At 43.6% G+C, this 23,036-nt stretch overlaps 1 protein-coding gene across 5 annotated transcripts in view; it reads left to right on the top strand.

Annotated features, from left to right (window-relative positions):
* Positions 1-23,036, top strand: part of TSPOAP1 (TSPO associated protein 1) — a 317,131-nt gene that overhangs the window by 257,589 nt on the left and 36,506 nt on the right. For all 5 annotated transcript variants that reach the window (XM_040338277.1, XM_040338276.1, XM_040338275.1 and 2 more), the window contains 6 exons: positions 1,870-2,021; positions 3,805-4,386; positions 5,740-6,012; positions 8,077-8,262; positions 16,367-17,428; positions 18,812-18,920. In XM_040338277.1, coding sequence (XP_040194211.1) covers positions 1,870-2,021; positions 3,805-4,386; positions 5,740-6,012; positions 8,077-8,262; positions 16,367-17,428; positions 18,812-18,920 — 2,364 coding nt within the window. The remainder of the gene's footprint in view (positions 1-1,869; positions 2,022-3,804; positions 4,387-5,739; positions 6,013-8,076; positions 8,263-16,366; positions 17,429-18,811; positions 18,921-23,036) is intronic.

Below are 23,036 nucleotides of genomic sequence, written 5' to 3'. Positions count from 1 at the left end.
ATCGGTCTCCTCTCTCCTCTGACAGGACATGGGTCTCTGTGTTTACACACAGAGATCCATGTCCTTGTCCCTGTAACCGCCGATTGCGAGTGCCTGGCGGACATCGCGGCCGCCAGGAACGCGCATCGGTATCTCAGGAATGCGGCAGGCACGCGCGCCGCCGGTGGGCACGCGGGCGCTCGCGCACCCTCTAGTGGCCTGGAAGAGCGGAGGACGCATATATGCATCCTGTCAGAGATTTAGAACCACCCTGCGGCCGCACATATTCGTACGGCCGCCGGGAAGTGGTTAAAAAAGCAAAATAACGGTACAGCTGAAAAACGCTAATGCAGAATAATATATTCTACAGCTAATGCTACTGGCTTTTTTATGACGTCCAGTGTGCATGAGGCCTAAAACTCACTCGTTCAGTTTTTTTTTCCAGCCAAAAAATGCCCCTGTCATAAAACGCTGATTACAGCCTATGTGTGCATGGCCACATAGGATAACATGCTGGGGAGTTTCCTGGCTGCAGAAAAAATGCCTGAAGCTAAAAACAGCAGCTGTAAAAACCTCCAGGGTGCATGAGGCTTAAAGTGGTTGTAAACCCACTTTTTGTACTTTTACCTACAGGTAAGCCTATAACAAGGCTTACCTGTAGGTAAGGAGAATATCTCCTAAACCTGCACGGTTTAGGAGATATTCCCCTCACAATGCGCCGCTGCGCATGCGCAGGGGGGATCTACGGTGAAAGGACCGGCGGCCGCCGGACCTTGCCGAGTTTTAAATCTCCCACGTGCACGCGCAGGAGTGACGTCATCGCCGCTCCAGCCAATCACAGCGCTGGAGCGGCGATACCCGGAAGACACGCCGAGGCAAGATGAAATCTCGCTCGGCGTGAACCAGGTAAGTGCTACGCACCTCGTTCCGAGGTAAGTATTTCATAATGAGCTAATATGCGGTGCATATTAGCTCATTATGACTTTTGCCTTACAGGAGGGAAAATTTTTTTTTTTTTCATGCGGGTTTACAACCACTTTAAGAACTGTCTTTGGGAGCACCTTCTTAAATTGACAGGACTAATCTGTGTACCACATGAGCACATACTGTAGCAAGTCTGTGGGAGCCATAATTATTGTTGGTTGGTAGGGGATCAAATACTTACTCGGGCCCCTTTCACACTTGTGCGACTTTCCTGCGACTTTGGACATCAGAGACACATGACAAGTCGTACCCCATGATTCCCAATGATAACTATTCATATCTGTGCGACTTCAAGTCGCACCGACTTCAAAGTAGTCCCTGTACTACTTTGGTCCGACCTTGATGCGAGTTGAGGTCCAAAGACCAAGTTTACACAGGCATTCCCTGAAATTGCAGCTGCAAAATAGCATGACTTTCAAGTCACGGCAGTGTGAAAGGGGGCTCACTGAACTGCAACTCAATTTATAACCTTTGTATCAAGTGTTTTTTTGCTAGGTTTCTGGTTGATATTCTGTTTCTATCATATAAAATACACATTTGATAACAATTATAGACCCTTCATTCTTTGTAAGTGGGCAAACTTACAAAATCTGTAGGGGATCAAATCATTTCCCTCACTGTATAGCCTAGCCACAGGTTTATTTTTGTTTTATTAGTGATAAAGAATACCCTGGCTACAATTCTTCCTTTTTGAAGTATGTGAGTATGGTGGGAAAGCTATGGGACATGAGGTTCAATGTCAAACCCAAAATAGACCAGTCCTTTAGTAAAATATTATGGATAGCGTGTATCTGCAGATCGGCTTTTTTGGCTCTTCTTGTATGACCCTTAAAATGCTATATTTCTGGGAAACAAACCATATATTAGTCATCTAGTTTCTGTGCAGTTATTCATTTATTTTCACAGGTCCTCCTGATGCTCCACTTGACGTTCAGGTTGAGCTTGGTCCAAAGCCTGGTGTTCTGCTCATCACTTGGCTTCCAGTGACAATTGACGCTGCTGGAACCTCAAATGGAGTCAGAGTAACTGGCTATGCAGTGTATGCTGATGGACAAAAGGTGATTAAACATGGTGCTGCTGTTCTATAATAGCGTATCTGACCATAATTATTGCTGAATTGATTCATGCTTAAGGCAGAACGCCTGACAAGTGACAAGGAGGAGCACATGTAGGAAAACATTACGCTGCCCTATTTTTTTACTGTAAATATTGATTGTTTGATGGACAGCACTATGCAATTCAGCAGAGTGAGTGAATAACTTGTATAGCGATACAAATGCGAACTGAATCGCCTTAAGGCGCTTGGCATCCATTCCTTCTGTTTAGCCTTCAGAATAGGTAGGTCTTGAGTTTTTTTTCTAAAGGCCTGGTGATTCTCTTCCGTTTGGATCACAGCCTGTTTGACTTGCTGTGCTGTCCTCAATTTTGCTAATCTGAGTTTGTAGGAGATTACAGAAGCGCAATATCAACAGAGATTCAGATGGTTACCTTTAGTTGTACGTGAAAATTCATTTAGTGCATATACTGTACTTGAGTTCAGTTTTAAGTGTCTACCTACAAACTGTGTTTTAGCTAATGATTTATTGTAGCAACTCCCTGGTTGGTTATCTTGGGCGGGTCTTTGTGACCAATATCTTTTGCCACAGATATCTTGGTGGCATTCATGAGTGCTGTTCATTATTTAGAATTACTTTATATAGAGTTAGATAAATGGCTAGATTATTGATAGATATATTATTTTTTGTGTTCCTTGTTTCCATATAATAGTAGGGAAATATGTGACATGTATGCTATATTAAGTCAGATCTGGACTTATTGGGGTGCTGTATTGCTTTACTACTTCATTAGAGTGTTACAACTTATAATGTATGCAGATCCCAATACAGGCAGTCCCCAAGTTACATACATCCGACTTGCACATGATGCAAACAGAGGCAGCGTTGCATCACTTCCGGACACTTGCGCTCCACACTGGTCCTGGAAACACTGGGCGGCCATCTTGCCGACTACTGGATCCCACGCTGGTGGAGGGCTCTGAGGATCGAGATCCACTGCTGCTACTACAGGCTGAGGACAAGCAGCGATATCCCACAGATGAGGCTTACATCGAACTCTGACTCTTTAATACCAGTCCCATTCTCTCCAACAAGTCCCTTATCCTCTACCAAGATTGTTTATGGTTGTACTGTACAGTATTTGAAAATGTTTAAGCATTTACAGTACATGCACAGGAAAAAAAAAATGTTTTAAAGACAAACATCTGTCCAAGTTGCATTTCAATTAGAACTTTAACTAAATTGAATTTTGACCATTATGGTTTTTGGTTAGAGCCACTGTGATGTTTTCACTGCTGTCTGTATCTTCATTTGAAAGATTTAATCTTACTTATATTCCCTGTACAGGAAGTGAGAGGAAATCTACCCCTAGGAAGGGAAAATCATTCCTGTAAGAGTTATCATGAGAGAAAGGTGTCTCTACTGAAGCTTTATTACCAATCCTAGTTTCCACAACAACCCAAATTTTTCAAAATCCAATTGCCTTGGGGTCAGAAAGTGAGGTGAAATCTTCTGAACAGGGGCACAGACAGCAAAACAAACGTTACAGTGGTGCTAACCCTTCCCTATGCTAAACAAAATGTAAAAAAAAATATTTGGTTGGTTACACTTAAAAATTAACCTGTTCCAACTTGCATACGAATTCAACTTAAGAACAAACCTACACAACCTATCTTGTTTGTAACCCGGGGACTGCCTATACAAGTAAATCAGGGAGGTGTCCCCTTTAGAATGCTCTGTGGTGTTAAGGGAAGATGTATGTTTTTAATGTGTGTCTACTTTTCAGGTACTGGAAGTTACTTCTCCCACAGCTGGCAGTGTGTTGGTGGGCACATCTCACTTGCATCTGCTGCAGGTGTCTCGGGAAATATCAGTTAGAACTATGTCACCCAGTGGAGAATCTGTGGATTCAGTGCCAGCTCAAATACCCTCTGCCTTTATAAAGGTCCAAGAAAGCCCTTCCTTGTCGCAGACCTTTTCTAACTCCAGCCTTACAAGTGAGCAACCCCTGGCCTCTCTTCCATCCATGCCTCTCATTTCATCTTCTCCCTGCTCACTTCACAATGAAGCTACATCCACTCTGAAAGCTAATCTCTCCACCCATGCAAGTAGTAGCAGAGGGGACTCCTTGCCTGTCCGGATTGCACCACATCTTTCACCACTCAGTGCTTCCTCTGGTTACTGCCAGGGATCTTCCAGTTTAGAGCCTTCTGAGGTTCAAGTGTCATGCCAAGGTACACAAGAAAAAATCTCCTCTTCTCTACCAGATTCTGCCACACACTCATTTCCAGGGAAGATTGTCAGCAACTGTTTGGAAATATCTAAGATCGCATTGCAGTCTGAAGGAGCAGCATTACAAAATAATCGGGTAAGTTTAAAGATGTAAATGTACTAATTAGAAAATATGGTGGCTATTATAATAGTATTTCATAATTGTGTATAACATTAAAGTACAAATAAAGAGTGATATGAAAATATTGCATGCAAGCTATTAATAGGATAGCCAGTATTTAAAATTTGAGATCTGCCTGTTTGGTGCTCACTTATATACCCTCTTGCCTTTCACTCTGTTTCTACTTGTACAGGGAAAATCAACAGAATTGCTTAAATGCCCTACTCTTTCTAACAGCACATACTCCTTTATCCTTCGCCCCCAGGCAGTAAACAGAGCAGTAAAAGAGTAAATACCAATCTATGGCTCAGTTTATGTGACATTGCTGGTTCTTGTTGATTTGCCCAGACATTCTTGTAGGTACAGGGATATTCCAGCCCTGTGTAAGCTTCAACTGCTGTGACTTTGCTGCCTGGGGCAGGAAAGTGGTAGGAAGATGTGCATGTGCAGCTAGGGAGTGGGGCTTGAAAGGAAACCTACCCCCTGCAAGGGTAAAGCACAAGTTAGCTTTAGGGCCTGTGTTGAATGGTTATTGTTTGCATCAGATAGGTTTGGCAGTCCCATACAAGTCTATGGGAATGCAAAACTCATGGAAAACTCACTTGAAACAGGTCAAATTCAAGTCAAATGGAGGTCAACTGCAAGTCAAAAGCCCCTACCAAATGAATTTTAATAGCTCTCAGAAGCATCTCAAACTGATGTCAAAGTAAAGCCATCAGAAAAGACACGCAGCTTCGCTTGAAGATGGAGGTGTAGATGTTTTCCACACTGGTGCTCAGAATGAGGGAGCAGGCATCTGGCTACACTAATCCAGGAGGAAGACAAGATGCCGCTGAACCCACCTGATGCTCTTTGTAGTGTGTGGCCTCAGCATGCGCTGCTCCACCTGCCATAACCTCTCAAATGTTTTGACCCACCCACTGGGGCTTAGTCATAAGCTAGTCTATGACAAAGACATGGTGGGTGGGGTGTAATGCATCTGAGGGGCGTGGCCGGTGAAGCAGCTTTGGCTGAGTCCACACACTACAACGAGCATCAGGTCGGTTCAGCAGCATCCTGTTTTCCTCAAAGTAAGGCCATCAACAAAAGTCTCAAAGCCCATCAACACAATCCTCGCTAAAGTATTAAAAATCTACAATAACTGGATGTGATATTAATTGAACATAGTGTGTATCTTTTTAATGGAGTTTTAAACTGATCCCTGTCAGTTGTGTCACTTTCCAAATCTTTTTGAAAGATATTTTAGTTCAAAGGTAGAATAGTCATGTTTGCACATATTCCACTTTGTAAATGCTCTGACAGAAATGAATTTCTTCTATTTTTTTGAAGAAGCCATTTCTGGACACCAAAGAATTTAAAACCGGTGACCAAGCGATGTGTGGCTTGCCACTGGGTGTTACATGGAAGAAGGAAAATACTATAGAATTAAATGCAACAAACACCAAAGAGGACTGCTCAAGTCCAGAGGCAGGATTATCTGAAGACGCAGAAAACACGACGAGCAGCTTAAGCTTTCGAGGGGTGTCCATTGACGACTTTCTTGAGGTTGACAAGACTGAGGGAAAGGAATCAAGCGGGTCAAATGTTATGTTTGAAAATGAGGTCAGTGATCAAGAATGATTTTATACTCTGTCAATGAAACCTTTACAAATTGGAGATATTTCTGTTATTGTACTTCATATACAAAAGTTCATCTGTATATCAGGGAATGTGATTAGCATCCCTGCTTTAACATAAACACCACTTTTTGTTTTAAACAATTTAACCAATGCAATTGCTACAAAATCCGTTTTGTAAGTTTCTGTTGAAATTTTTTTTTCCATTTTAATCTTTACCTGACAACTGCCGAATAATGACAAAAAAATTACGCTTGTATGCATTGCAACTAGGATTGTAATTTACCGCTTAGGTGATTGGTTCACTGATTTTACTGGTAGTATTGCTGTTTGTGTGGAAGAAGGTACCACATAAGAAGAGCAGTTAAGGGTGGTCATTGTCCTTACAGCAGAGCCCTTGTATAGTTGCTCTTCTAGAAGTGTATATATTTCCATCAATATACCAAAACGTGTTTTTTACAACCTTAAAGCCTAATTGAACATCTATGTAAAACTTTTTGATATGATTTCAGGTGCAGGAAAATGGTAAAGGCAGCCTATAGATGATTAAAAACTGACTTAATCCCCCTATCCATACAATTGAAGTGGATGGGGGAATCCTCCCTGCTGAGCTATTGTATTCTGACAGCGCAGAGACTTCCCCTGCTGTCAGAATACACTGGTCAGTGTTGCACGCTATAGCTTGCAGCGCTGATTGAAAGGGAAAAATCTGACAGGGCAGTTCTACAGAAGTTGATCAGTAGATTGACTTCTGTACAACCACAGTGCTCATACATAGAACGAAAATTGTCCGGTCTCTACTGAACCGGCCGAATTTTGGTCCATGTACGAACGGCTTAAGCCAGTGGTTCTCAACCATCTAGTGGCGTGAGCTCTTGATAAAATTTCCCAAGTTGTGGGGACCCCTAACAATATAATTTTCGTAGCGTGGGTTGTCAGCACCCAAAGCAAGACAAGTAATTTGCACCCCTAACCCACGCACATTTAGTGCTCCCTGAGTCCCTTCCACTCGTACAGTATTAAAACCCCTTATGGTACATTTTAGGATTTCCTCGCTTTGTTCTCCTTTCTTTCCCTTTTATCTTTCTCTATTCTAAATTTCTTGCTTCCCACAACCCTTCTTTCGTGTTCTCTTATTCTTTCCCTTTTTCTTTGTTCCTCCCCCTCTTTTCCCCTCTCTTTCATGTATTCTCTTTTTGTTCCTTCTCTTACTCCTTGGTGAGGGAATGGGATGAGTGGCAGTGCTGGGGGGGGGGGCAACTTAGGTCTTAGGTGCTCTTGATGAAGGTCATCTGCTGATTGGAGAACTGTAGTGGGGACTTTTAATGGCAACTCTAATCACAGGTAGTGTTACTCACTGTGTCTCCAGCTCTGTGGTGTCTCGTAGCAGTGACACCTATGCTGAACTCAGAAGATAGGGTCTCCTCCAGCCCCTCCCACTTCACATTCCTCACCAGTCAGCTGACCTCTAGTCTCTTCCCCCCCAGCCATGCCGTGAACTGAATGGGTGGCTGAGAAGAGGCTAAGTGAGTGGCTGCGGGCTCCAGGAACAGCCCTGCTGGGCCAATTCAAGTAGGCTGGGAGAGCAGTGTGGGCTTCAGGAACAGCCCAGGATTCGGTGACCCCTGGCAAAGTCATTCGACCCCCAGGTTGAGAACCACTGGCTTAAGCGATCATATCCTTACCGTTCGTTTAGCAGATAAAGTAGCCCCTTCCCTTGCAGCCATTCTACAGAGAAGGACTGTTGCTCTTAGTATGTAAGCATCAGCCTCTGTGCAGTGGTGTGACACACCCCCTGTGAGTCAAAGCTCATGTTCCCTGCTGATTGATGGGAGAACTCTCTCGCTTTGACTTACAGGGAATATGTTGAACCTGCTTTAGAGAGAATAACTATCGTGCAGATAAGACGGTGCATTATGCTTGTACATTATTTGGCGTTCCAAGTGTATTTTTCCAGGTTCAGACATTTTATTATAATGATATGAAGCTGAGATTTGTGGGTTAAAGTGTATTACTTTGTGTTTACATTAACTGTATTTGTCAAACTCAGGATGCTGGGGAATTGCCTTTAGACACGCATTCAAGTACTGCGCACATAGATCACAGTCGTAGCTCTAACCTGTCTGACATTTTGGAAGAAGAGGAATATGAGGAAGAAGAAGATTCTAGTGTTGTTCCCAGTGCCCAAAAGTGGGCTCAGACATCCAGGAACCCAGTGACAGATAGCTCAGGAAAGGTAGGTAAAGCTGTCTTTGTTGAGCTATGCACATATAGTTCAAGAAATACTTTCCAGTTAAAGTTTCAAAGGCTGTAAATTATAAATGCGGCTTTGAAACTCCAAAGAGAACCTTACAGACACTCCTTATATTAAGGTTACCGAGTAACTCTAAGTTGGTCTTTAGTTTTCTAATATTATCTAACAAAATAGAAAAGCTGTACATTGCTTACTGCAGACAACTCCAGGAGTTCGAGGTCTGACAGGTTAATTTCACTGTTTTTTTGCAGTCTGACTTTGGTTGTTTTCATATATGTCTCCTCCCCTGCTAACGCCGTAGTTGTATCATATGCTGTATTGAGGTTTTATGACAGAAATGAAAACTGATGCACAAAAGAAATTCGATTTAAGGCCTGGTTTACACCCATAAGTTTTTTGTAGTGCTTTTTGCAGAAACGCACTACAGTCCAATTAACATGGTTTCCTATGAAAAGCAAGTTGTGTGTTTCGTGTTTTTTAATCTGCCCAACAACAAATTATAAAAAAAAAAGCATAAAAATGCAAAACACATAAAAAACTTGTAAAAAAAAACACGTGCAAAATGCACCGCAAAAACGGGTCAAAAGCAAATTGCATAGGTGTGAATCAGGCTGCAGCAGAGAAAGGCAGCTAGGAAAAGTAAAAGGAGAATCTGCAAAATGAAGGAAGGATTTCTGGACAGCCGCACTCCGAAACTTGTTGCTTTTATTGTAAAACAAAAAACACAGGATATAGGCCACAGCAAACTGGGTACAAGCTGACGCGTTTCACACCAAACCTTTGTACTTGGTCATAGCTTACTAAAAGGGGAAACTGGTTGGAGTGGCAATACCTACAATTCTTCTTTCAGACAATTTGATAAATTGTCCTTTGATGGCTGACCTTTTATTTTATAATAATTATTTTTTTCATTTTCACACTCATAAATGTTAAATTAGCTCTGTTAAGCAAAGTAATACAGGTGAGGTTAGCTTTAATCTTGGTGATAGTATTTTTAGATTTGCATTTTTCTCACTGTTCTCATCATATAGTACATTATTATGTGGTCTACAGGTGAATGTCTGAAAGTTTTTCTTACATGTGCATCGCATTTAACCTATTTTCTGTGATTTTTTTGTTTTTATTTTTTTGCCTTAATTTAAAGAAATATTGTCTTAATCCCAAGGAACTTCACCATATGATACAAAAAAATGAATAAACAGAGGCTTCTGTTAGTGACTGTCAAATGTAAAAATTATGAGCAGATCCACAAATATAGACAGTTGATGTTGTATGCAGATCTTCAGTGCTTCTCTCCCTCTTTGTCAGTCAAATCGCTTATCATATTAAAGTAAAGTTAGGGAGGGGGGCAAAGTTAGCTTAACTTTTGTATGACAATTTGAGATTTGCAATTAATGAGTCGCCCATGTCTCCTAGATCTACTGATTCTACAGATTTTTTTGTATTTTTTTTTATATCACATGATGAACTGCCTTGGTTTGTGACAGTTGTATTTTACCCACTCCAGTGCTGGCATGTTACATCCCCTTCATGTCAGGCCATTTTCAGTTTCATTGTGATACTTTGACTAGTCAACATTTAATCATTAATGCAACACTGTATTCACTAAATGTTATATACATTTTAATTTTTTTAGACAGAAAATAAAAAAGTCCAACTCTTTTCCATAGGGTTCAGTTTGCCTCCATAGTAAATAAAAATGCCAGAACAGTACGAAAACCTTTTCCTTTTTTGAAACTAATTGTTTTTTTCCACAATTTTTTTAAAAATGAAGACAAGCTGGTATTGAGTGGATAAAAACATGACACTTGGTAATTGTGGACTAGGTACACTAAATGTACAGGTCACACAGAGGATGAGGAGGCGAAGGGATTAATGTACCATTGCATATGGGAGGATGGAGATGAAGGGGTTAACATGCAGATGTGCAGGATAAGGTAAGTGAGGGGTTAATATACAAGTCAGATTAAAGACAGGATGGTGGCGACATATATTGTAGAGGGGTGAATGACAGTGAAGTGGTGAATATTGTTTTCTGGGTTGAACAGTTGCTGGCATATGTGAGGGCAAACCATTCCTAGCTGCCATCTGTGTGTACATTCTGTCATGCTGTGATTGGGCACAGCCTTTAAGTGGCACAGAGCCACTCCTGTTGGCTCTGTACCTTTTACTTGTGATCTGTTGTATCTACTCACAGCACGGTCACAGGATTGGGCATACACAGAACTACCGTTCCTGAAGGATGTATTGGTACATCCTCCCAGAATAATAGGGGAGCAGACTACCTGTATGTGTATAATGGCCAGTCTGTAAGAGGTTAAACTAGTATAGGCTAAAGTGGGGTACACACTATAAGATTTTTCCATTCAGCCAGCTGAACCAAAAAACAACTTGCAGATCGTCTAACACATCTGATGTTCCTGCGCCGATCTCCCCGCTGAGCTATTGTGTTCTGACAAATGGATTGCTCCCCCGCCTGAACACAGTGATAAGCACTTGCAGCCATTGGCTGCACACGCTGATTGGATGCTGGTTTTGCCAGCATGTTTGTTTGACAAAAGCCGGTCCTGAGAACGGCTTCTGTTGGAGGAGGAGCTGTTCACATGGACTGAAAGTCAGCCGGTTCTTGCCGAACTGACCTGTTTTCTGACGATTTTCAGTCAAATATAGATTTAATTTGAACTGAAATACTTGGCTGTTAAGTTTACCGGCAGCATTTTAGCAAGTAATCTCAATGTTGAATTTGTTTTTCAAGGGTACGTTTTTAAAGCATAAGTTTACCTTTGGGAACATGTTACATGTTCCACCCAAAGTCAAAACTTCTTTAACCACTTAAGCCCCGGACCATATTGCTGCCTAAAGACCCAAGGGGTTTTTACAGTTCGGGACTGCGTCGCTTTAACAGACAATTGCGCGGTTGTGCGACGTGGCTCCCAAACAAAATTGGCGTCCTTTTTTCCCCACAAATAGAGCTTTCTTTTGGTGGTATTTGATCACCTCTGCGGTTTTTATTTTTTGCGCTATAAACAAAAATAGAGCGACAATTTTGAAAAAAATGCAATATTTTTTACTTTTTGCTGTAATAAATATCCCCCAAAAACATATATAATTTTTTTTTCTCAGTTTAGGCCGATACGTATTCTTCTACCTATTTTTGGTAAAAAAAAATCGCAATAATCGTTTATCGGTTGGTTTGCGCAAAATTTATAGCGTTTACAAAATAGGGGATAGTTTTTTTTGCATTTTTATTTTTTTCATTTTTTTTTACTACTAATGGCGGCGATCAGCGATTTTTTTCGTGACTGCGACATTATGGCGGACACTTCGGACAATTTTGACACATTTTTGGGACCATTGTCATTTTCACAGCAAAAAATGCATTTAAACTGCATTCTTTATTGTGAAAATGACAGTTGCAGTTTGGGAGTTAAACACAGGGGGCGCTGTAACATTTAGTGTTCACTTTGTGTGTGTTTACTAGTGTAGGGGGGTGTGGCTGTAGGAATGACATCATCGATCGGGTCTTCCCTATAAAGGGAATCACCCGATCGATGCACCGCCACAGTGAAGCACGGGGAAGCCGTGTTTACACACGGCTCTCCCCGTTCTTCAGCTCCGGGGAGCGATCGCGACGGAGCGGCTAAAAACAAATAGCCGCGCCGTCGTCCCGGATCGCTCCCCGAGCGGACCCGACCTCCGCATGTACCGGGGGGGTCCCGATCGGACCCCCCACCCACGTCTAGCAGAGGACGTACAGGTACGTACATGTGCCTGTCCGTGCCATTCTGCTGACGTATATGTACATGAGGAGGTCGGGAAGTGGTTAACCACTTCCATACCTGGCCTATTTTGGCACTCCTCTCCTACATGTAAAAATCATATTTGTTTTGCTAGAAAATTATTCAGAACCCCCAAACATTATTCAGTTGTATGCAAAAGTTTAGGAACCCCTGACAATTTCCATGATTGTCGTTTATAAATATTTGGGTGTTTGGATCAGCAATTTAATTTTGATCCATCAAATAACTGAAGGACACAGTAATATTTTAGTAGTGGAATGAGGTTTATTGGATTAACAGAAAATGCACAATATGCACCAACACAAAATTAGACCGGTGCATAAATTTGGGCACCCTTGTCATTTTGTTGATTTGAATACCTATAACTACTTGACACTGAGTAATTAAAGGGAAAATTGGTTTGGTGAGCTCATTAAGCCTTGAACTTCATAGACCGGTGCATCCAATCATGAGAAAGGGTATTTAAGGTGGCCAATTGCAAGTTGTTGTTCTCTTCGACTCTTGAGAGGGGCAGCATGGGGGCCTCCAAACAACTCTCAAATGACCTGAAAACAAAGATTGTTCTACAGGTTTAGGGGAAGGCTACAAAAAATTATCAGAGATATAAGCTGTCAGTGTCCACTGTGAGGAACATAGTGAGGAAATGGAAGACCACAGGCACAGTTCTTGTTAAGGCCAGAAGTGGCAGGCCACATAAAATATTGGAGCGGCAAAGGCGAAGGATGGTGAGAGCGGTCAAAAACATCAACTTGGTGCAAATGGTGTCACTGTGCATCCTTCAACAATTCAATGCACTTTGCACAGGGAGAAGCTGTATGGGAGAGTGATGCAAAAGAAGCCTTTTCTGCACACACGCCACAAACTGAGTCACTTGAGGTATGCAAACACACATTTGGACAAGCCAGCTTAATTTTGGAATAAGGTGCTGTGGACTGATGAAAGAAAGATTGAGTTATTTGGTCATAACAAGGGGCGTTATGCATGGTGGAAAAAGAACACAGCATTCCAAGAAAAACACTTGCTACCCACAGTAAAATTTGGTGGAGGTTCCATCATGCTGTGGGGCTGTGTGGCCAGTGCCGTTACTGGGAATCTGGTTAAAGTTGAGGGTCGCATGGATTCCACTCAATATCAGCAGATTCTTGAGAATAATGTTGAGGAATCAGTCACAAAGTTGAAATTACGCAGGGGCTGGATATTTCAACAAGACAACGACCCAAAACACTGCTCTCTGTATTTATGCAGAGGAACAAGTACAATGTTCTGGAATGGCCATCCCAGTCCTCAGACCTGAATATCATTGAACTTCTGTGGGGTGATTTGAAGCGGGCTGTCTATGCCCGGCAACCATCAAACCTAACTGAACTGGAGATGCAAAGAAAGGTATATGGACAGCCGCACTCCAAAGTCTTAAAAAGATGTGCCCTTTATTTGGGTAAAAAGAAAATGCACTACAAAAAACAGCATACAGTGGGAAAAAACAGCTGACTAAGCATTGAGGTTCAATGTGAAACGCGTCAGCTGTTTTTTCCCACTGTATGCTGTTTTTTGTAGTGCATTTTCTTTTTACCCAAATAAAGGGCACGTCTTTTTAAGACTTTGGAGGGCGGCTGTCCATATACCTTTCTTTGCATGCCTTGTGCATTGCCGGCACCTGTTGGTTCTTGAGTGGACAGTGATTACCTTAGGTGTGCTCACCTGGAGCGGCAGCTTTCCTACCTAACTGAACTGGAGATGTTTTGTAAGGAGGAATGGTCCAAAATACATTCATCCAGAATCTAGACACTCCTTACAGGCTATAGGAAGCGTCTAGAAGCTGTTATTTCTGCTAAAGTAGGCTCTACTAAATATTGATGTGGTTTTTCTGTTGGGGTGCGGAATTTATGCACCTGTCTAATTTCGTTTTGATGCAAATTGCGCATTTTCTGTTAATCCAATAGTTATTTGATAGATCAAAATGAAATTGCTGATCCAAACACCCAAATATTTATAAATGACAATCATGGAAATTTTCAGGGGTTCCTAAACTTTTGCATACAACTGTATACGTTTTTTTACCAGACAACCTAGGGAAATAAATGCCAGTCATTGCATTTTTCAAACGCCTTTTTTTTTTGGAAAGCAAATTGTTTCATGAATTAAGAAATAATAACACAGTAAAATTGGCCCAATTTAGCCAAGTAAATAGATACCCAACATGTCACGCTTTAAAATTGCGCACATTAATGGAATGGTGCCAAACTTTGATACTTAAAAATCTCCATAGGCAACGTTTTTTTTTATTTTTTTTTACAGGTTACCAGTTTAGAGTTACAGAGGAGGTCTAGTGCTAGACTTGTTGGCGATATGTTGGCGAATGACGTTTACATATGTGGGCGGGACTTGCGTGTGTGTTCACTTCTACCAGGGACAGTGGGGGTTTTAAAATGTATTTATTTTACTTTTTTATAAAAAAAAAAATTTGATCACTTTTATTCCTATTACAAGGAATATAAACATCCCTTGTAATAGGAATCTTTCATGACAGGTGCTCCTTTATGGAGAGATGCAGGATCAATAAGACCCCACATCTTTCCTCCAGGGTGGAAAGCATGAGATTAAGGAAAAAAATTCACGATCTCATGCTTACCAGCTGGGATCGCGGCTTTGTTTACATCCGCAGCCTGGACGTGACATCATAACGTTGCGCCCGGGTCTTCAACGGTCATAGAGATGACCGGAAATCTCTATGGTCGTTATCCGGCACCTTTTTCAGGTTCCAGATGGCACGGGAGAGCCCAAAGAAGCACCAGATGGTGGCGGGAGGGGGGGCTTCCCCTCCCGTTGCCTGTAGGAACGATCAAGCGGAGGAATAGCTGCTATGATCAATCTTATGGTGCACGGAATCGCCGGCAGAAAATTATATCTGAATGATGCCTGTAGCTGCAGGCATCATTCAGATATCCCAGCTGAAAATCAAGGAGGTCATATGACGTACTGCGGGAGGGAAGTGGTTAAAAGAACATATTGAAGTTGATTTACTAAAACTAGAGGGTGCGAAATCTGGTGTAGCTCTGCACAGTAGCCAATCAGCTTCTAACTTCAGCTTGTTAAATTAAGCTTTAACAAAAAAACTGGAAGTTGGTTGTTTTCTATGCAAAGCTGCAACCGATTTTGCACCCTCCAGTTTTAGTAAATGAACCCCTAAGTGTAATTTCTGCTGCATCGTTCCTCAGCTACCCTGACACCAAGAGAAAAAAGGTGACCGAGGAGGAAGCTCCAGTACAGTAAATGACCTCCTCAGCTCTGTGCCTGTGTACTGTGTAAAGGGGGTGTGTCCCTTCCCTCCAATCAGCTGAGTTCTCCTCACTAAGCTCTGAAGTGTGTACTTTCAGCTCTCCACTCCGTTTTTTGACAGCTCAGACAAGCTTTTAAAATTCTGGACTTTGAACGAATGTAGAGAAGACGGACGATAAACAGGTACAACTTATGTAGGAGGATTTGTTTTATCTCAGTGTATCACCAGAGGCAATTCATTTTACTTGGTATATGTAAGGGTTTACAACCATTTTAACTTTTCGTAGCCAAGATCTTTTCATCCTGCCATTTGATTTCAGAAGTCCAGTTTTTGAAAGTAGACGTTGCATCTAATGGGATACCTGATTCTTTTCTTGTCCTTGTCTTAGTCTGCAGACATATGGCTCTATACACAGTGTTTCTTAAACTATGGGTCAGAATGCAAATTGGGTCGTGACCTGGTTTTGATGAGTTGCAACATGACTGTGTAGTAAATGTAGCCTAGGTTTTACAAACACAGAATCGGTGGTAAGTGATGTTGCACACATGGGATCTACTCTCCATTATATTATTCTGGGCTATGCAGATTGTGGCCTGCATTTTATGGGCCATTCATGAAATATAGACAGTGTAGATCCTGTAAAGCGCCACAAAGTTCTGTATGCTTAGCGCAGCAGAGAGCGGTTGTAATTGGAGAGCTGTTCATATGACTTTGAAAGATCAGGTTGGCTTTTTTCTGTTAATAACTCCAATTATTTTATTTTACTCCTTTGGCCTTGGACTCCTGAAGCCAGTAGGGCGCAATGCACTTTGAAAAGCACACCGCTGTTGTGTAAAATATTCAATATGGCTAATATAATAGTCGTACATGCTAATAATTATCAGGTATTTCTATGAGGTTTCTGAATAACTAATACTGTCAGCACGAGATAAACTTTGTTATTTATGTGTCTATTACTCTCATATTATACCACTTTGCTTTTTCCTTAATCTGTTACAAACGCATATAGCTGGACAGTTGTGAAACGGACAGTGATGAGGAAATTTTTGAGAGAATTTTGGATCTGCCTCTACAAAAGCACTGCAGTAAAAAGCTGTTTAGTATCCCAGAAGTGACAGAAGAAGAAGATGAAGAAGAAGAGGAAAATCCTGCCCCATCAGCTTCTTGCAAAGCACAACTTTGTAATGTGGAAATCCCCAAATGCCATTATGTGAAAACTTACCAAGCCTTTCCACAGAAAGCAGCGAGTCCAACCTGTGCAAACCTTTCTACAGAACGATGCTGTAGGGACTTCAGTGGAAACAGCAGTAAACCTGAATGTTCTGTGGACGACTGTGTCTTTCAGGACTGGCAGCAGAGAACAGGAAGTTGTGTTTCCCAGTCTCCACTTTACTCAGTAAAGTCACCTGTTTCTGAAAGCACAATGTGGAATGCCAAAAAGAACAGCAGTGTGAACGAGAGAGCCCATTGCACGGCCGAGTCAAACAAAAAGAAGCAGAGTGAAGGAAAAGAGCACTGCAGTCGCTTGTCTTCAAATGCTAACCAAGCTCTTCTTTATAATTCTAGGGGCCATGATGTAAAAGAGCCTGTTTTCTGTGGTACAACCAGGGAAGGTTCCCAAGTTGGCCACAGAAATATAAAGGTTTCAAGATCATATCAAAAGCATCAGTCTTTTGTTCCCACAAATGTGACATCAAAATCTCCTAGTACTTTTAGCAGTAGACACTTGGAAATTGATATTGAATATGATACAGAGGATGAAGATGACCTGTCTGTCCCAACTTACTATACCACGCGGACTAAAGATGATATTTGGGAGGACAGTTCCCAGACAGACAGGGAAGGATGGAGTGAAAGCTCTGACTACTCCGAGCCTATTAGGTTTACTAAAAGAAAGGAGGCAAAAAGGCAACCTGAAATGCAGACAGGAACAACAGAGTGTCTAAAACGACACACTTCCTTGCTACACATTGATCAAATGCATGGAGACCAGCAAGGCAGTAATAAAGATCAAGGCAGAACAGCAAGTAATAAAACTATGAGGACTGTCCGATGGGAAAGTGCCAGAAAGGTGATGCTTGGTTTCCCAGTGCTTACAGTGGTGTACAGTGTCCCCAGCTCCTTTTCCTGATTATTGATGGCTGTAGTGGCTGTGGCTTTGTTAGTACCATCTTGTCTCCCTTTGCTTTGTACATGAAATGAGAAATGAACTAGCTGAGAAAATGCAGCACCCAGGAGCTTTAACTGCTATTCATTCACTGCTATTGCTTAAATGCTTCGCAGAGCAATTGTCTTAAAACACTGTATTCCTCTTGAATAATTTACAATTTTAATTTTTTTTGTCATTATGTATTCTATATCATAAATGTTAAACTTAAGGGAACTTGTGGGAAAGGGTGATCAAGCAGAACAGGCAAGTATAGCACACGGCTGACAGCCCCTGTCTTTTTTACTTTACGTGCCATTCAGGGAATAAGCAGGATCCTTCTTAAAATGTACGTAAACCATAACAAGTAACTTCTCCTATTTAGTCATTATACCATTGAAAGAGCATTTGATATATCGGTTTGGTAATTGCAAAGAAATACGTTTTTATCCTGCCAGGAATCTTGTGAGCTGAGAACTTCCTGGGCCTCTGTTGACTTATCTGCATTTTTTCCCGCTCTCTGTGCACAATAGAACACCTCCCCCTGGTGTAATGAAGTAGAGGGGGAGATGTTCTGTATTCCTTAAACACTTCCCATCTTGGGTGATGGCTCTGCACCTCCAGAAATAGTTTAGTCAGTGTTGTGACTCTAGTCATGAAGTGTTACTGGCAGAAAAAACGGGAGAAAAAGTCTGAGAAAGAAAACAAATTCAGCCACCATGTCTACATACTGGTAAGCTGCAGTATGTTATTTTTGTGGTTTTGGATACACTTCATGAGTTTCCACCTTATAGAGAATAGCTCCCTTCCCTAAAGCCCACATTACAGTGCCTGGTACTGACCTATCAGCAGGCCAAGCAGTTGTCATAATGGGGCTAAGGGGGTTATTTTGAATGTGCTTTTGAAGAGTATGAGAGACCACTGATGTTGACAGCTGCCTGTTAAATCTGCTGCATAGCCTTATTACACTTTCCCCACAGTTTCATTTTAAGAAGGTTTTCCTCTTTGTTCTATAAACATATATAAATACGTAACTAGACCTTTACCCATGCTAACAGGGCATGGTGGTTTTCATAATGGCACCTTGCACCTTTTTGTACACCAGTTTATACCCTTTTACATACACCTTTTTAAAGGCCTTACTAGATGAGGATTATTGTAAATTATTTTGAGGAGTATATGTAATGTCTGTGCTGTGGATCATCTTTGTTGTTGTATGCTAGCATTCGCTCGGCCTGGTCTATGTTATTGCTCATAGCTGAACCATTATGAGGATAGACATTGATCCTTTTGTTGATTCCTCTTTAGGATGAGTGGAATGAAGAACCAAAGGTGCCATTACATCCAGATAATACTGGAACTGCAGCTTTAGAAAAGAAGACAAGATTGAATCACCTGGCCTTAGACTCTGAACCAGGTCTGTAAGGGGTTTATGCTTTGTTGAAATGTGTTGAATACATGGCAATCTTCCTATGCATTGTCTTTGTAAACACTGTTGGTGAACAAAAGTACCTGTTGTCCTTGCTAAAAATCCAGTGTACCTGTAACTTCATGTGCCTCTCTGCTGCACTGAAATTTTGAGAAGTATTGTCAGCCCTGCCCATTTTATCTCTGGATTACAAAGTACCTTCGCTCTGTTAAGGCCATGAGGGGAAAGGGAAGTTTTTAGACTAAATCAGGAGCCTAGGATGACAATTCTACTCCACAAAGGATACCACATAGTGAGTGGGCGTTGTTATTCTAGGCAAGAAGAATTGCTGTAAAATATTAAATTTTTGTTCTTTGGTGTAAATACATTTTAGGCTGCTTCCACACAGGTGATCTGCATGCTGGTGACAACTCAGACTGCTGGTCTCTATGGGTTCCCTCCCTTGCTACTTGAGTTGGTGAGATGGCACTCTTGCTGATGGCTATCAAGGTTTGGCAGTGTTCAGGGCTAGCAAGGGAGTAATTCTGTTGGGTTGTCCATGTGTCACCAGTGTGAAATCGGCCTTAATTTCTCTTTCGTTCATTGACAGACACAGCACTTTAATCTTGACCTTAGGATTATATCGCCACCTGAAGGAGAGGACAAGGCAGAACATGGTAAACAGCAAAACTGCACAGTACCGCCCAGGGGGCAGTCCCACTGGCTATAACCTTTCACACTGCATCCAGCAGCTCAGTTTTTTCTGCCTAGTGTACAAGGACCTGGCTCTCTGTGGGGACCATTGGTCCTGGAGATTTTTTCTTTTTTTTTTTTCTGCTTTTGATTCCTGTGATCTACTATCAACAGCCGGGCTGGGTGACAGGCTGGATAATATAGATCCTGGTAGTCTCCCCAGCCTGGCCATCGAGCGTGAGCAGGCCTTGGCTACACGCTGGGTCGGCCACGACATGCCCCGTCTGATCCAGGGGCGGCCGGTGAGTTATATGCTCCGGGGCACACATATGACCGGGCTACTCCTGTCCATGTCACAGTGTGCCGTGGCCGACAGCCATCGCTCGGGTGATGGGTCTGTCCATGTAATGCGTCCAGCAGTCCTCACGGGAGGTTTAAATATTGTCCCGCCTGCCTCGGCAGGATGGAGCAACTGGGAATTCCCTGGGAGGTCGAATTGGGGGTCTTTCATTCTCCTCTTCTTCTCTCCCCATCCCTTCCCTCCTCCCCATGCTTGGGCCGCTACACGACTGCACGGTGGTCTCCGTGTCCAGCAAGGGGGCTGAGCTGGGTGTTGGGGGTCCGCTGTTACCTTCCCTATTTTTGGGCATAGTGGGGTGTTCTTGGTGTGCACATTCTGAGAGTCCACCGCGCGGATGGTCAGCATGGTCGCGCCATTTTCCTGGAGTTTTAGTGAGGAAGTTTCGGCGGCCATTTTTCTGTAGCCTTAGTCAGGAAGTTCGATGGCCATCTTTCCGGAGCCTTCAGATGTTTTCTTGCTGAGGGGGGTAAAAAATGCCCCCTCCCCCACTGGTTTCTGGGGAAAGCTCTGATTCAGACTCGGGCCTTGCTGTGGCACACGGCCCCTGTTTTGACGTTTCAGAGGATGCGGACCAGGACCATTCGGACAGTGAGGATGACTCGTGTTCGGGTCAGCGCAAGAAAGGGCGATTGTAGGAGCACTTATCACAGCGGTGCAGGATACCCTAAAGATGGAGGATACGGCGGGGCATCTACAGAGGTGTTGGTCCCTTTTGGGTCTCACAACCGCCCCGCACAACTAAGGTGTTTTCCTACCTAACTTACTTTGATACGTTTATTTACAAAGAATGGGAACGGCCGCAGCAGTCTATTTTGATCCCAAAACGCATGACGGTGCGATACCCCTTTGAGGAGAGTTTCATGAAGAAATGGACATCTCCCCCGATTGTGGACCCCCCACTCTCCAGGTTAAACAAGGTAACCACGATTCCGGTGGAGGGGACCCTGGCTTTTAAGGACCCCGCCGATAGGAGGGCCAAGGCGGTCGCCCGGTCCATGTTCACGGTGGTGGGGTCAGCATTGCGGCCAGTATTGGCCACGGCCCTGGTGTCCCAGACGCTTACTGAATGGGCAAAATTGTTGCACCGAGAATTGGAAAAGCAACAGGCTTCCCCAATCTGCGTGGAACTGGCAGACCAATTGGTGCATGGCCTTAAGTATCTGCTGTGGTGCTCCGTCGCCTGATTTGGCTAAAATGCTGGCCTGCAGGTTGGGTACTGAACCCCCAGAAGTCGGTGTTGGTGCTGACTCAACACCTGGAGTACCTGGGCTTAATTCTGGACTCCTCAGAGGCGAGCGTTTTTCTCCCTTCGGACAAGCTGCAGACTCTTCAGGCTGCAGTGGAGCTGTTGGCATTCCGCAAGTGGTCGTCACTTCGCTTTTGCATGCGAGTGCTGGGTCTCATGGTGGCCACTTTCAAGGCAGTGCCGTATTCTCAATTGCACCCTCGAATCTTGCAAAAGGAGATCCTGTCCAAATGGGACAAGTGTCCGTTGTCTCTGGATTGCCAGATTCAGGTGAGCCACCTAGTCAGGCAATCCCTTGTCTGGTGGCTGAGGTCTCCGGCCCTTCAGTGCGGGAGGTCGTTCCTTCCTCTTCATTGGACGGTGATCACGACGGACGCCAGCCTGACCGGTTGGGGGGTGTTTGGGGCGTTCAGTCGGCACAGGGTCGCTGGACGCAGGAAGAATCCCGCCTGCCGATCAATGTGCTGGAACTTCGGGCAATCAGGCGGTGCCTCTCCACATGGTCGCGGAGGCTGCAGAGATGCCCAGTCAGGATCCAGTCGGACAACGCTGCGACAGTGGTGTATGTCAACCATCAAGGAGGAACGAGGAGCTCAGCTGCAGCTATGGAGGTCGCTCACATCCTGCAGTGGGCATAGCGACGCGTGCTGGCCCTAAAGGCCGTGTACATTCCAGGCGTAGAAAACTGGCAAGCAGACTACCCAAGTCGTCAGATGCTGGACCAAAGGGAATGGTCGCTACGTCCGGATGTATTTTGACTCCTTTGCCTGAGATGGGGCACGCCAGACGTGGACCTCCTGGCTTCTCGACTCAATCAGAAGGTATTGAGGTTTTTGGCCAGGTCCAAAGATTCCTGGACGGACACGGCAGACGCGTTGGTAGCTCCAAGGAGGCATTATCGGCTGATTTATGCCTTCCCCCCCACTAAAACTTCTCCCTCGTCTGCTTCACAGAGTGGAGACCGAGGGGATTATAATTGCCCCAGATTGGCCTTGGCATCCCTGGTATGCCGACATAGTTCTGATGATGGCGGATGTTCCTTAGCGACTGCCGATGCAAGAGGACCTTCTGCCGCAAGGTCCTATACTTCATCCTGCTTTACAGTCGCTGGCTTTAACGGCATGGCTGTTGAAGGTCAGGTGCTAAGGGACCAAGGCCTAGCGGATTTGGCAATCTCCACCATGCTGAGGGCGCAGAAGTCATCTTCTCTGAAGATTTATCATCGCACGTGGAAGGCCTACATCTCTGTGTGAGGAGATGGGGTGGCGTCCGCGTACATTTTCGGTTTCCAGGATCCTGCTATTTTTGCAGCGGGGAGTGGATCAAAAACTTGCCTTAAGCACCATTTAAAGGACAGATTTCTGCCTTGGCTGCCTTTTTTCAGCAGCCCCCGGCAGCTCATTCATTGGTGGGTACGTTTGTACAAGGGGTTCCACATGTGGCCCCTCCGGTTCGGCCACTGCTGCCTCCGTGAGATTTGAATCTGGTGCTCTCTGTGCTTCAGAAACCGCCGTTTGAGAACATTAGGAAAATCCCCCTGTTGATGCTCTCTCAGAAAGTAGCCTTTCTAGTGGCGATTACATCTGCCAGGAGGGTTTCTGAGTTGGCTGCCTTGTCTTGCAAGTCTCCCTACTTGATCCTTCACAAGGATAAGGCGGTTTGTGTTGATAGCTGGTCCGAAGAAGAGACTGGCGGTCTTGTCGGCCACCATTTCTCAGTGGATTAGACAGATCTTGAGCCAGGCTTATGCCTTAAAAGTGCGGGCGCCTCCCTTTCCTGTCACGGCGCATTCAACCAGGGCAATTGGTGCCTCCTGGGCTTTCTG

This window comes from Rana temporaria, chromosome 2, assembly GCF_905171775.1.
Source record: "Rana temporaria chromosome 2, aRanTem1.1, whole genome shotgun sequence".
Lineage (NCBI taxonomy): Eukaryota > Metazoa > Chordata > Amphibia > Anura > Ranidae > Rana > Rana temporaria.
This window is presented reverse-complemented; position numbering and strand designations above follow the sequence as displayed.